This window comes from Lutra lutra, chromosome 6 (assembly GCF_902655055.1).
Source record: "Lutra lutra chromosome 6, mLutLut1.2, whole genome shotgun sequence".
NCBI lineage: Eukaryota > Metazoa > Chordata > Mammalia > Carnivora > Mustelidae > Lutra > Lutra lutra.
The window spans coordinates 141,487,444-141,503,700 of NC_062283.1; the positions used below are offsets into that span (position 1 = coordinate 141,487,444).

Sequence of the window (16,257 nt, forward strand, 5' to 3'; positions counted from 1 at the left end):
TGGGAGCTTCGTATGCTCCATGACTTTCTTCTCCATAGTGTGCTTTTTAGAAACATCTTAGTTTGTGAAAATAAGAACCACCTGCAACCTATCCCCTATCCCTGAGTGGAAAAGCTAAAGGGAACCTAACCTGAAACTCAGAGATAGAACTGATTTCCAATGGCATGCCAAAGACTGACTGAAGATTCAAGAGCCAGTGTGGTTTGGTGGAAAGAACACAGACCGGGATTCAAACTTACCTAGGTTCCAGTTCCAGCTCTAATGATCACTTACTCTGTAGCTTTAAACAAGTTATTATATCCTCTTAGCCTCACATAAAAAAGGAGAATAATAATGCCTACTCTGAGAAAAATGGGGATTAAATAAGATCATGTATACAAAACATTTGATTCATAACAGAGCCTGGAAAATAGATTACTATTATTATATCGATCATATGATGGAAACACTATGATTTACATGTTTCTGTCTAAACTACAAAAAGTTGGGACGCCTGGGTGGCTCAGTTGGTTGAGCAGCTGCCTTCGGCTCAGGTCATGATCCCAGCGTCCTGGGATCGAGTCCCACATCAGGCTCCTTGCTTGGCAGCGAGCCTGCTTCTCCCTCTGCCTCTGCCTGCCACTCTGTCTGCCTGTGCTCATTCTCGCTTCTCTCTCTATGACAAATAAATAAATAAAATCTTTAAAAAGAAAAAAAATAAAAATAAAAAAAATAAACTACAAAAAGTATTAAAACAGCACTCGCAGAGTTGAAGCTAAGTAAACAAGTGAAAGGAGTTTGTCAAGAGAGCTGATAAACCAGTTTAGGCCAATTAGCCCAAGACAAGGTAGATAGTATTTGCAAGTGACTGTTGGGGCAGTGAGAAGGGGATCCGGTAGAAAGTAAAAGTCAACAGCATATGGGTGACTTCCTGGAAAAGTGTCTTTCCAGATCTCATTTAAGAGAGGTCAGACTGACAATGAGATGCAGATGCTGGGGCCTCAAGCCTAGGAATGAGATTCTACGAGGTCCAAGCTCCAAATGAGAAACGCATTTTGATGATCCAGCAAGAACTTCTCGCGAATGCAGGAACACATGCCTGCCATCTGTCAGGGAGCCTATAATCGTATCACTGACTCCCACACAGCAGGCAGAGCCATAATCATGCTTTACTGGGCTACAAAGATCACAGGAGCAAGCATGCCCTGTTAGCCCCAGGACAGGCACCATCCTGCAAGGTAAGTAATTCACAGCTGTGCCTGGGTCTAGTTGAGGATGGTCAGTTTGAGACAGCGACACAGGGACTTCCCCCAACCCCGAAGAAGTCAGCCCCAGGCAGCAGCTGTCACACTAATGAAGGGAAGCTGGGTGCTGGGTGCAAATTCTTCACTGTCTCTTGGGCTCCAAACTTAATCACATTTAAACTCACTTACCATAACAGCAATGTATATATGCAGTATATCATACTGTGTAGCTTTCAAAGCATTCTGATGCACATGATTTCATTATAATCCTGACAGCAATGCCATGAAATGGTTATTATTGTTCTTGTTTTAGAGTTGGAGTCACTGATCACAGAAAAACATTAACTGGTTCAACCCAGGACCCATATGAACTAGATGTGGAGTCAGGGATTTGAACCTGGGGCACCGGATACCAAGTTTTATCTTTGTGGCTGCACATTCCACTGAATTTTCGATCCCTAATTTCCCAATGTGATCCCACAGTGGCATTACAGCAGACTGGGGACAGTGGAACAGCATGCATTTTTATCAATGGCTCTGGCTGAGGCCACACCAGAGAGCAGGTAGCCCAGAGAATCAATCCAAATGAGCCAACTCGTCATCAATCCAGAATTCTAGTGGCTAGGTCTAAGGAAGTGTGTTCTGAAAGTGAGATCTCAGCCAAACCAGTAGTTTCTCAAAAGCCAAGGTGACCCTGGGCAAATGAACTCAATGAAAGAGCAGGCTTCTTCCACTCCCTCAGTAAGCCTAAGGTGTGGGTTGAACAGTATAATTTGAGAATCTCTTTGAACCTATTAATAGAATCGAAGCAAATCATCCAAACATTGCCTAAAGGTCTGGCCTCCAACTTTGGTTATGCATTCTTCTGAGTAAAGTCTTTAAGTATGGAATCTTGATCAAACAATTTAAACGGGTGCCTGGGTGGCTCAGTGGGTTAAGCCTCTGCCTTCGGCTCAGGTCATGATCTCAGGGTCCTGGGATTGAGTCCCATATCAGGCTCTCTGCTCAGCAGGGAGCCTGCTTCCCCCCTTCTCTCTCTCTGCCTCTCTGCCTACTTGTGATTTCTCTCTCTGTCAAATGAATAAATAAAATCTTTAAGAAAAAAAAGCAATTTAAACGAAGGCTTTTGCTCCCATTTTGTAAATTCTAACATTCTTGTGACCTGTTTTACTAGCTGACAGAAATGTGTGATGGGGAAACTCTGTCATTATAGTCTGCGAGAAATGTGAAGTATTTCCTTTGGTAGCCACAGTTTCTCTGCCATGAATCTTAACAAACACGTAAGCTCCAGGAGGGCAGGGGTTCTCGTCTATTTGGATCAGTTACATAGCCTCAATGCTGGCGCATATTGGAAGCTCAATAAATAGTTGCTGAATGAATTAATGAATGAATTGTGATGATGTGGGGCATTTTACATTGCATTTTGGAGAAAGAGTCATGTGTTTGGAAGGAGAATCAGAAGCAGATTCCCTCATTATAAAGTACCATGATTACCTTGGTAAAACAACATTAAGTATCTCCCCCTTTCCCTGATAACAGGAACTACTGCCAAGATAGAATGTATATACTGCTTTTCTAATAGCATGTAGGTCTCAAAATTACTATATAGTCATCCATACAATAGATAAAATATGTGAAGTGTGAAAGGTACTCATTACGTAGGGAATGGTTTCCAATAAGGGTCAAGGATGAAACACCACAGGCCTACACAAGGGATTGTTGGCTCATACCCTATGTGACTCTTCTGAAAAGGGAAAACCTGTTTATATTATCTGAGCCCAGAACCTAACTCCATTTTACATTTAAACACATAGTATTTTTCTCCAGCTTAACATATATGGGATTCTCTAGGAATGCAAAAATCATGTGACTTGAGGAAAAACAGACTTTGGAAATGTATCAAAAGTAACCAACTGCTGAAGAAAATCTACATCAACAAATGCTTCTAGTATTGGAGGCACCAATAAGAGACCACCTATATCGGTATGTTCTTGTAACTGCTGCATTAGCAGTGATACTAAATTAACATTCAAACTTACTTATTTAGACTTTCACTTCCATTTCAAAATATTAGTGGCTACAGTAATTCTCTTCCCACCATGAACAAATTGAAAACTAAACAAACTATATGAAACAACTGTTCTCATGCATTGGACAACTGGCAATACAGGTCAGACTGTGATTCCAAAAAGGGGAAATCAAATGAGGTTAGGGTTACAGTTGCCCCAACTCACTCTCTGGAGCTATTTCCAAGCCACAGCTCAGAACCTGGCAGTCAAAATGAGTTACGGAGACAGAGATCAGGGTCAAGGAGGCCAGGGTGGCTAGAATTTGTGAGGCATAGGGCTGGCAAGGAGGGAGAAGAGAGAGAACTTCCAAGATCTGCAAAAGAGTTGTCTCAAACCTTTGACTAAATACCGATGATGAATATGATTATTTATAGGGAAAAAAACACTAAATGGGATTGACATTAGATAGACATTGCAGAAAAAAGATCCATCAACTTGAAACAATAGTATCTCTAAAATGAAGCACAAAAAGAAGAAAAACTAGAAAAAAAATAGAGCATCAGCGACTTATGGAACAACATCAAGCAGTCTAAAGCACTTATAACTATAGTACCAAATAGACTTGGTGGGAGAAACAGAAAATATTTAAAGAAATAATGGCCAGAAGAGTCAAAATCTGATGAAATCTATTAAACTCTCAAGTTTAGGATTTTCAAGGAACCCAAAGAAGAGTAAACATAAAGAAACCAAACTACGAAACATCATAAAATCAGGGATAAACAGAAAATCTCAAAACTCTGGAGGACAAATGGTAGGACACACTACATACAGATGAACAAAGATAAAATTAAAAGCAGACTTCTCATCAGAAACTTTGCAGGCCAGAGGGCAATAGAGTGACATCTTTCTGTACTGAAGACAAAACTTTCTATCTAGAATTCTATACCCAGAGAAAATAGCCATTAAAAATGAGAGCAAGATAAGACTTTTTCAGGCATACTGAAGTTGAAAAGATTAATCAGCAGAAGAATGTACTACAAGCAACATGAAAGGAAGTCATTTAAACAGAAGGAAAATAATGCCAAATGACAATCTGGATCTATACAAAGGAAGAGCATGGAAAAAATAAATACGTGGGAACATATCAAAAGACCTTTTCTTTTCCTCATTTTAAATCTTTTAAGACGCAATTGATGATCTGAAGTCACAATAACAGTATGTATTGTGGGGAACGTACAGCAAAAATAGCACAATGTATGATGATACTGTGTACAAAATAACAGTGCAAAGGATGGGAGGAAAACAGAAGCACTCTGTTTTAAGGTGCTTACATTCAGTGTGGAGTGTAATAGTATTCGAAGGTAGACTGTGATAAGTTAAAAATGTATACTGTAAACCTCAAAGCAACCTTAAAAAAATAAAACATACAAAAAAATAAAAAATAACATAAAACATCACAGATCTGCCAACAGTGAAGAAAAATAAAATAATAAAAAACAATAACTGATTAATCCAAAAGAAAACAGAAAGCAAGAAAAAAGAGGAACAAAAATTAAATTGAATAGAAAACAAATAGCAAGATGGTATATTCAACCCCAACCATATCAATATTTACATTAAATGCAAATAAACTAAACACTTCAATTATAAGACAGAGACTATCCAATAAAAAAAGCAAGACCTAACTACAGTGCTGTTTATGAGAAAAGCACCTTAAATATAAAGAAACCAATAAATTAAAAGAAAAAGGATGGAAAATAGATATACTATGAAAACATTAAGCAAAAGAAAGTTGAAGGGGCTATATTAATATCAAAGTAAACTTCGGGACAAAAAATATTCCCAGAAATAAAAAGGGTACATTTCTGAGTGACAAAGATGTCAATTCATCAAGATGATGTAAAAACTTAAATGTTTATACTTCTAATAACAGAGCATCATAATAAATGATAACTGATATAGCTAAAAGAAGTAAAATAATTTGAGATTTCAAAACTATTTTCTCAGTAATTGATAGGACAAGTAAACAGGAAGTCAGCAAGAAAACAGAAGATTTGAACAACAGTATAAACAAAGTTGACTAATTATCATTTATAGAACACTCCAAACACCATAGAGCATTCACAAACATAAATTATATTCTGGGCCATAAAACAAATACAAATATAAAAACCTTATTTAGCCCTTATTTCAAAATATAAATATGAAGACAAAGTATGGAAAATATTCAATTGAATACTATTTTTATTTATAAATCTGAATGTATTCATTATAACAAGAAGCAAGCATTTAACTACTTATGTCTTCTTTTATAGCAACTGAGTTTCTATATTGAATTGCTTTTTTTTATATATTATTTATAAGGTATCACTGAATTGCAAGAAATTATCTGTGTAAGTTATCAATAAATTTCATTCATGAAGATAAATAAGTATTACAAAGAAGTTATTAAAAGTGGCACCTGGCACAATGGAATATAGAATCATCCATCTGGAGTGAAAATGAGAAAGTATTGCTGCCCCTCTTGTCTTCACCAGTAGTCTGAAGAAAAACAGCAGTGAAGTGGAATGTCTCATATATACAGTTTACAGTTGCTTCCTCTTGCCAAAATGATATACTCAGGTACAGCTCTATAAATTTGTATTTTGTATGTTGTAAAGTCACAGTTGAAAAGGAATTATGAATACTACTAACAAATACTCTAAACAAAATAGAGTACAGTGGTTTATTACCCTCCTAGATGTGGAAATCATACTCTTATTAATGCGGCCAACTGCAGTAGGTAATTTTTTAGAAGCCTCATCATATGGTTCATATCACATTTACGGTTCACAGCTTCCCATCTGTAAAATGAATGAAAAGACTTGGGAGTTTTTTTAATGCAAATGAAAACCTTGCATTACATATTCCTGTTAGATTTTATCTCATTGACTTGTGATCCTAGTTCTAGTCTACTGAGAAAATTTGGAATATTAATTCTGATGCACTTCATAAAGTTGTCTCCTAGCCCCCATTTTTATGGCAGGGGTACATTTGATAGGATGCCTTTAAGCAGGAGGTAAGATGTCTTTGACATATTCCCATTCATACTTTTTAATCAAGGAGTACTATTTTGCTGAAAAGCTCCAATATATTTAGCACTATGGATTCCAACACTGACACTCCTGGAAGTCTCAGTGACTGTTGACTCTCAGCTCTGTACCCACTCCCGGTACCGCTGAGGCTGGAAGTCTGGAAACCACATTTGCCAAACTCTTGTCAGCTCTCCTCTGCTACATCTATCAGAAAGAAGCACTAATCTGAGGCAGAGAGAAGTCTTGTGTTTGATGGCAGCTGCTGGTGGGTTTTGACCATGGTTAGGGTGGAGGGTACTGCAGCAGCCCAGGAGGTGGCCACTTTCTGGTAGTGAAGACCTCTCCAGTAAATCCAGAAGCTCTCTCAAGATTCTGGGCTTAGTTCCGCCCAGGGATGTTTTCTACTTTTGATCTGTGACTATCACTCCTTATTCCTTCTCATTCTTCTGCTCTTCCAACACATTTTATTTTATTTTTTAAAGACAGAGAGAGAGAGAGAGAGAGAGTGCATGTGAATGGACGGGGGGCAGTGGGAGAGGGAGAGAATCCCAAGCAGTCTCCAGGCCCAGCACAGAGCCCCATGTGGGGCTCCATCCCACGACCTGAGGTCACAACCCAAGCTGAAATCAAGAGCTGGACACCCAACTGACTGAAGCACCCAAGCGCCACATCTTCCAATACATTTGAGACCAACTTTCTGTATTAAAATTTGCTCTATTTGAAAAATCTAGAGTGGTCTCTGCTTTTCTGTTTAGACCGATTGATATAGTGACTTTTGGACAATATTCTCAAAACCAACAGTTTTTCAGAAAAAAAAATCATTCATTGGACAATTACAAAATGCCAGGTACTTTTGTTAAGCACTGGAAACACGAAGTCAAATAAATAAGATCTGATCCCTACCCTAAAAGAGATCTTAGCATGGTCAGCAAGAGAGAAAAGTAAATAAATGGTTGCAGCCATTGGATACATATTAAATTAGAAATATGTGTAGGATTCAGGGCATGGAGAAGAAATATCTAAACCAAAATGGTAGACATGGGAAAAGAGGATGGAGTATTGCCTACTAGTAGGCAATACTCCATCCTCATTTCTCATGTAGAACAATATGAAGGTTAAATAAGACAGACATGGACGAAGAAAGTGGGAAGGGCATTCTAGGTCTTTGCAACAGGTGTAGCAATCAACTACCATAAAACTTGGGAAAATGCTATGTTCTGAATAACTAGAACTCACAGATGTACACAGTTAACAAGGGGACAATCACCTACTGACCAAGGAGCCCCTTCCTTTCACGAACTGCAACACTGTTCAACCCCATGGGTTTTCTACACTTGTTCTGATGCCAACTCATAGAAAGCTTTGCAGAAGTTTTTAGAAAATATACTAAGATACGTTCATTGATACTCATGCCAACACCATTGGAAGAGGTTTCCATCTGAAAAGAAAGATTTTCATTAATCCTGCCAAAAATATTCCATGTTTATAGAGTAAGGTCAGTATTTCTAGCCTACCGCTATTACAGGTGCTACACAAATTAATAATGAAACTATTAACAATCCTGTGGCCTGCAATTTATTATCTGATATTCATCTAAATGAGATAATTTTAGTGTGGGCACATTCAAACATGGAGAACAAACATTCTCTTTTTCTGCTTACAAAATTCAAAGATTAAGAAACAATTAAAATGGCAAGAGGTTAAAAAGAAGCATTTTTAACTGCAGTGTTTTGTAAGATGAAGCTTTTTCATTTGATTACACATCCCTTAAGGCCGAAAACTCTGTTTATTCATTCAACGGGTAATTACTGATAGTCATTTCATGCCAGACCCATTCAGGTACTTGCAGTGGAATAATTTAATTCTTGAACAAAACAGTAACCTTAATTTTTATCTAGTTTAGTGATTTGCAAATCTTTTCTCTTTTCTTTTTCTTTTCTGGCCTTACAGCTCTTTCATCGAATGAAAGTTCACACACAAGTCCAGTAAGTCCAAGTCCCTTGGAGCAGGTAGTGTGGGAGGCCAGACCCCCAGCAGCTTTTGCCCACTGCCTCCACCCCACCCAGCACTCCCGAGGAGTAGCCGCAGTTACACCAAGGTTTTATAGAGAACAACTGGAAAACTAATGATGTACTCAACTGCTCAACTTACAGGTAAGGAACTGAGACCCAAAGAGACACAGATTGCCACCCAAGGCACACAGCTGGTGAGTGGTGAACCCACCTAGAACAGAATCTGCGATGACTGAGGTTCACAGGATCCCAGATTTAGCAGCGCCCGGGTCTAAAGGATTCAAAACTTCAAACCTGGCTGAAGGTTTGATAAAAGAAACTGAAGATGACACAAAGAAATGGAAAGACATTCATGCTCAAGGACTGAAAGAACAAATATTGTTAAAATGTTTACACTACCCAAATCAATATATATATTTGATGCAATCCCTATCAAAATACCACCAGCATTTTTCACAGAGTCATAACAAACAATCCTAAAATTTGTATGGAACCACAAAAGACCCCGAATACCCAAAGAAATCTTGAAAAAGAAAAAGCTGGAGACATCACAATTCCAGACTTCAAGTTATATTACAAAGCTGTGGTGATCAAAACAGTATGGTACTAACACAAAAATAGACACATGGGTCAATGGGACAGAATAGAAAACCCAGAAATGAAACAATTAATCTTCAACAAAGCAAGAAGGAATATCCAATGGGAAAAAGACAGTCTCTTCAACAAATGGTGTTGGGAAAACTGGACAACAACATGCAAAAGAATGAAGCTGGACCACTTCCTTACACCATACACAAAAATAAATTTGAAATGGATGAAAGACCTAAATGTGAATCCTGAAACCATAAAAATCCTAGAAGAGAACACAGGCAGTAACTTCTTTGACCTCAACTATAGTAATTTCTTCCTAGCTATGTCTCCTGAGGCAAGGAAAACAAAAAAAAATTAACTACTGGGACTACATCAAAATAAAAAGCTTCTGCATAGCAAAGGAAACAATCAACAACCTACAGAATGGGAGAAGCTCTTTGCAAATGACATATCTGATAAAGAGTTAGTATCCAAAATATATAAAAAACTCACAAAACTCAACACCCAAAAAATGAATAATCGAACTAAAAAATGGTCAGAAGACATGAATAGACATTTTTCCAAAGAAGACACAGAGATGGCCAACTGACACATGGCCATGAAAAGATGCTCAATATCAGGGCACCTGGGTGGCTCAGTGGGTTAAAGCCTCTGCCTTCGGCTCAGGTCATGATTCCAGGGTCCTGGGATTGAGCCCCGCATCCAGCTCTCTGCTCAGCAGGGAGCAGGGAGCCTGCTTCCTCCTCTCTATCTGCCTGCCTCTCTGCCTACTTGTGATCTCTCTCAGTCAAATAAATAAATAAAATCTTAAAAAAAAAAAAAGATGCTCAATATCATTGATCATCAGGAAAGTGCAAATCAAAACCACAATGAGATATCACCTCGCCCCTGTCAGAATGGCTAAAATCAACAACACAAGAAACAACAGGTGTTGGCAAGGATGTAGAGAAAGGGCAACCCTCTTGCACTCTTGACGGAAATGCAAACTGGTGCAGCCAATGCGGAAAACAATATGGAGGGTCCTTGAGAAGTTAAAAATAGAACTACCCTACAATGCAGCAATCACCTTCCTAGATATTAACCCAAAGAATACAAAATTACTAATTCAAAGGGATACATGCATCCAGATGTTTATAGCAGCATTATCTACAATAGCCATATTATGGAAAGAGTCCAAGTGTCCATTCATTGATGAATAGATAAAGAAGATGTGGTGTATATATGCAATGGAATATTACTCAGCCACAAAAAAGGAATGAAATCTTGCCATTGCAAATGTAGATGGAGCTACAGAATATAATACTAAGTGAAATAAATCAATCAGAGAAAGACAAATCTCCTATGATTTTACTTACATGTGGAATTTAAGAAGCAAAACAAATAAGCAAAGGAGTGGGGGAAAGAGAGAGGGGCAAACCAAGAAACAGACTCTTAATTACAGAGAACAAACTGATGGCTACCAGAGGGAATACAGGTGGAGGGATGCATTAAATAGTGATGGGGATTAGGAGTGCATTTGTCATGATGTGCACCTGGTGGGGTACAAAAGTGTTGAATCACTACATTCTACACCTGAAACTAACATTACACTCTATGTTAACTGAAATCTAAATTAAAAATTTAAGAAAAAGGTTAGAAAAACCAAGCAAGTATTTCATCTTGATCTATGAGTCATTGATGATTAAACAGTATACATTTCTGGCTGTTTTAGGGAACATTTACCACCTTGTTTACTATAAAGACAGTTGAACAGGCTTTCTACTTTGGAGGCAGATGAATTTGTATCAAAATGTAAAAGCAGTTTAAAAACTTCTATTGCATGATATGATTAGAGATTTACTTGAAAAGTATTTCCATGTGCTGAAACTTGCTCCATGAAGTAAAGCTTTAATAAAATTTGCATTATGCAAGCACATGAGCTAGAATTATATGTAATTGACTTTGCCAATGTAATTGAAATGCATGGGGCTACTATTTAATTTACAAATCTGTGCACAATTAGTTTTGTGTGATCTTTTTGATCTCTTTTTCTAATGCTATACTTCTCTAAGTTATGTGAAATCCAAAAGCCTATTACTAAGGGCATTTGTAAGATTAGTACACATCTCTGACACCCTTAATAAAATATCCATCCGTGGCCAATCTGGCTCTTGGTTTGACTGATTAGGCAATAGCTCCAGTTAAGACAGCCAAATTGGTTCTCTACTTAAAAGAGAGAAATTACCTTCTTCTTCATAATTACCTGCACTCTCATTGTAATGCTCAACTACCACCACCACCACTATAAGGCAAATGACTGATTAAATATTTCTCTGTTCATTCCATAAAAAAAGACTTCACAAATGCATATATACTTCCATCTAGAAAATAATACCTTAAGTGGAATATATATTTATTATCTGCCTGAACTTGTCAACATTAGCCAAATCTTTAATGCCTCTAATTTATACCCAGATACAGTACTTGAAATTTTAAATAGCAGTTCCAAGAAGCCCAGAGCTTTTTGACCACATATGTAACATGGGGAAAGGACTTCCTATCTGCTGGCCAAAAGATGACTTCTTAACAATGTAATAGAATCAAATAATTACTAGAACTTCTATGTCTTTATCTTAGGCACATGCTCTTCAATGATTTCAGTCAATCTTGACATGATCATTGTCGCATGGGGCCATCAAGGATTGGCTGGGGAGAAGTCTCTAGCATTTGTTTGTGGAGCTTTTAAGAACTTGGCATTTTTCCCTCCCTTCCCCCCATGACCCCCCACCCTGCCTCTCAAATTCCTCATATCAGAGAGATCATATGATAATTGTCTTTCTCTGAATGACTTATTTCACTTAGCATAATACCCTCTAGTTCCATCCACGTCATTGCAAATGGCAAGATTTCTTTTCTTGATGGCTGCATAATATTCCATTGCATATATGTACCACACCTTCTTTATCCACTCATCTTTTTAATGGACATTTAGGCTCTTTACATAGTTTGGCTATTGTGGACATTGCTGCTATAAGCATTCAGGTGCAGGTGCCCCTTCAGATCACTATATTTGTAACTTTAGGGTAAATACTCAGTAGTGCAATTGCTGGGTCATAGGGTAGCTCTATTTTCAACTTTTTGATGGGACCAGGGAGGGAGACAAACCATAAGCGACTCTTAATCTCAACAAACAAACTGAGGGTTGCTGGGGCAGAGGTGGGGGAAGGGAGGGATAGGGTGGCTGGGTTATGGAAAATTTAAATAAATGAATGAATGAATGAATGAATGAATGAATAAGTTGACATTTTCAGCTTGTGTCTTCTCTCTCCACTCTTTTAAAGTCTTTGGTTAGCAACTGCTCTCTCTTCATTAGCCATAAGATTTTATGCAGCTATCTTTTATACTTTGAGTGGGCTCATTAGACCCTTGATTATCAAGAACAGAGATTTGCTCAGGCCACGTTGAGAAAAGTGGGAACATAAAAAGATAGGTGAGTGCCAGATCTTAAAAGCTATCTGACCATTAGGTGGGTCTGGAGTCAACTGTCCTCTCTACCTCTCTCATAGCTCATGTGGTCTTTCTTGCAAAGTACCACTGCTTCCATCTATGGGACTACTCCATCTTTTTGTGAATTTACTCTGCATTCCCTAGAAATAATTTTGGAGGGAACTAGTCTGGTTGGCTTCACTAATTGTTCTCCTACTATAGGGCAAAGTCCTTCACATCTGGCTTGGGTTGGGTGCTTAATGTTGAACCCATCGCAGGTGGCCCTGCACAGATACAGTGAGATACTACTTCACCAAGCACTGGCTGGGGTGGTTTCTGCTACTAAAAACAAAAATAAAACAAAAACTCATGGTAGTAGGTACCCTAATTAATCTGCCCAATACTTGTATAATCAGAAGGTACATGAGCCTCTTGCTTAGCTAAGAAAAGATCTCGCAAAAGCCCGATGCTTTCTCCTTTTTGCACACTGCACTGGTAATTCCTAAGCTTTGAGCTTTTACAGAACTTTGGCAAAACTCAACTCTGTTTTGCTTTGAATGCTATATCCAGGGCCGCCTTCAATTGTCCGGTTACTCATTTGTGTTTTGAACAATTCACCTGGAATTTTGGGTTAAATGCTCTAGCCATCTCAAATTCCATTGGTTAAAAAATAATTATATTCATGAGCATTTAATAAATAGATTAGACTGCTTAACATTCTCTCTTCCATTCAGAAATTTGAGGGGTAGATTAACTTTTTGCTAACTTTCTAGTGACATTAATTTAGGGAACAGATTCTACAAACTTCAAGTCCTGACTCTCAGCTTTTGGAATCATAATGATTTTAAATTTACCATCTGAACAAATAATAATCACCAAGATTCCAGAAAGAATAAAAACAAAATATATTTAAACCTTCCTAATTATTTTCTCCCTCAGTCTTTTGAGACTCTTCCTAATGGCAGTGAGTTACTCCTTCAGGAATAAAAACGCTATCCAGAAGTGTCCAACGTTTGCTCAGTTAAAAAGGATATTGGAAAAAATGATCTTGCACACTCATTAATAGGAGTTTGGAAGTAACATTTCCTACTCATTATATTACCACTATTTTCCTTAAAAATATTCAGTTAAATATGTGGTATTTCTCAGTTCCAAGAAAACCAAAGCTGACATAAAATAAACAGAGTTAAAAATAGATCCAATACGGTGGGGTCAACAGAGCCTGTATTCTTCTGATCTGATGATAGCACCACCGCACTTAAATTCTGTGCATCTGTCTCTATCTCGTATGCACACATATTGACTCTGAGGAACGGGGAAAGCAAAGCTCAGCCCAAGAGCAGTAATGTAAACAGCATTGCACCTACGCTCAGCAGGAATCGTTTGCACACCTGTCTTTCTTGGAAATGTTTCAGCTGGTTGTTTTCTCAGGTTCATGTACAATTTCATTAGGCCCTGGAAACACCTTCACTGTGTCAACTGTGCTGGCCGTTAGAAGGGGAGAAAGAGAGAGAGAGAATATTATACACCAGGTTCAGTTTTTTGTACGTGCTTGTTCACTGTATGTCAGACACAAATACGTAAACTTATCGTTACAAAATAATATATCACTTATGAAAGGGAGTTGCAACCATATTAAGGAACAAAAGAAAAGGAATCCTAATGCAGCCTGGCGAGGAGTAACGAGTCACAGGGGGCTTCCTGGAAGCACTGACCACTGAGTGAGGAAAGAGAAGGAAATACATTCTCCAGAGAGAACATAGAAATAAAAAGGACTTGGAGATAAAGAACTCTTCTTAAAATCTTTGAAGTCTTCTGTGTGGGGTGCTGGACATACTATAAGGAGGTTAATATTCTGAACATAAGGTGTAAATTAAGCAAGGAATGAAAGATGAGGCTAACAAGACAAGCAAGACTAAACTGTATATAGAGCCTTGCACACCACCATGTTGGGAAAAGGTTGCTGGGTTCAATATGATGTAAAAAAAAAAAAAACAAAAAACTAATTATTGTAGACTCATGAGAGCTTATCCAAGAAACATCCCGTCACTTGAATACCCAGGCAGGATATTAAAGATTTTTTCATACTGAGAACCTTTCACTAATTCTCCCATCTCTGACACTATGGTCTATGCTTTCATTTTCAAAATTCTAGCTATTTAGGTCTAATGGCAATTCTTTAAGAGTGCAGAAAAAGGAAATGCAAACTATAAAAAAAAGTCATTAAAAAAAAACCCAAATAATCAAAAGAGTCTGCTTAACTGCTGCTTTCTAAGCTGCAAAGATCATGACAGATGCAGGAAGCTAACCTGAAAAAAAAGTTGTTTGTCCTAACCAATGTTTTCTTCAAAGATGAGGGGCTGATATGTTGCCATTGTGCAGATACTGGCCCAAGTATCACTCAGATGCTTCTAGGGTCAAAGAAAAATAGAAAGGGCTCATGAGGAGCAACGGATCAGAGTCACCAGGAGCCAAACTGCATTCTCAGAATCCTTTGGAGTGAGGAATCCCCACCCCCAATTCTCTCTCCAGCTCCAAGTGAGTTGAGTCCAATGGGCAAACTCTCATTTGGCCCCTTTGTCCCTGTGAACATTTCTTATGCTCCCTAGCACACACTGATGTCTACTTTTATAAAGGTCAAGGGGTCTGGGACACCTGGCTCAGTTGGCTCAGTCAGTGGAGCATGCGACTCTTGATCTTGGGGTTGTGAGTTCGAGCCCCACACTGTTTGTGGAGATTACTTAAGAATAAAAAAAAAAAATCTTTGGGGTACCGCGCTGTGCATGGAGCCTGCTTAAAATTCTCTCTCTTCCTCTAACCTCTGCCCCTCCCCTGCCTGCACGAACTCTCACTTTCCTCACTCCCTCTCTCTCTCTTTCTCTTTCTCGGGGAAAAAAAATCTTTAAAAAAATGTAATAATAAAGGTCAAGGAGTCTTACAACTAGGGTGACCAGATATCCTGCTTTACCAGGCACAATCCCTGTTTATGTCTGTGCTGTCAACCCAAATACCTATAGTGGCTTTTTTCACTCTAAAAAATGTCTCTGTTTAGCTAATAAATTATACGGTCACCCTACCTCCAACCGGTTGCAGCAGGAATTCACCGTCTGCTTCGAGGCTCTTCCATTGACTCTGCACAAGCAGCTGATCCTGTGGAATTCCAGTGAATTCCTGTGAAACATAACAATTTGAGCAGTGTCTTGGAAATTAGAGGTACGAGTTGGAGCTAAAATTTATAAGTTCCGGGAACACTCAGAAAAATTCCAGGACTACATTTAATAAACATAAATCCCGGCTGCATTGCTCTGGAACATAATTAATTTTTTAAAAACATAAGGAAGGCCCCTCTACAACCTCAAGTGGAGATGGTGAAGGCACTCGGGAAGTGCAGGGCTAAGAGCTTCCTGAGAGCAGATCCTGGAGGGGCCTCAGGAAACGCTGTTCAGGAGAACAGAGTGTTTGCTTGGTGGCGGTGGCGTGGGCAGCCTCCTCCTAATAGCGCTTCCCTCATCCCCTCTGGCCAGTGAATAGCACACTCCGCAGAGCTTCTAACCCCTGGCTCCCCGCCTTCCCAGCTCTGGGTCTTTTACAGAGGATTCTGAACTGCTGCTGCATTTGTTTTATTTTGAAGAAACAACTCTGTTGAGGTATTAACACAGAATAAACTGCACAAGCTTAAAGTGTACATTTTAATCAGTTTTGACATCCTTTGGCTCCTATCACGAAAATGAACCTACCCATGACCCCCAAAAGATCCCCCCCACCCCGCCCCCGCCCCCGGTAATTATCTCCCGTCAGCCCCTCCAGCTCCACAACTCCCCTCCCCAGGCATTTTTCATGTGGTTTAAAACAAAACAGAAGAAACAAAGAAAACTTTTAAGAA

At 38.7% G+C, this 16,257-nt stretch overlaps 1 protein-coding gene across 1 annotated transcript in view; it reads right to left on the bottom strand.

Annotated features, from left to right (window-relative positions):
- The window catches only part of LOC125101693 (uncharacterized), an 88,756-nt gene that overhangs the window by 18,995 nt on the left and 53,504 nt on the right, over positions 1-16,257 (bottom strand). Inside the window, exon 3 of the mRNA XM_047732028.1 lies at positions 15,452-15,545. Within this exon, the coding sequence (XP_047587984.1) occupies positions 15,452-15,545 (94 nt within the window). The remainder of the gene's footprint in view (positions 1-15,451; positions 15,546-16,257) is intronic.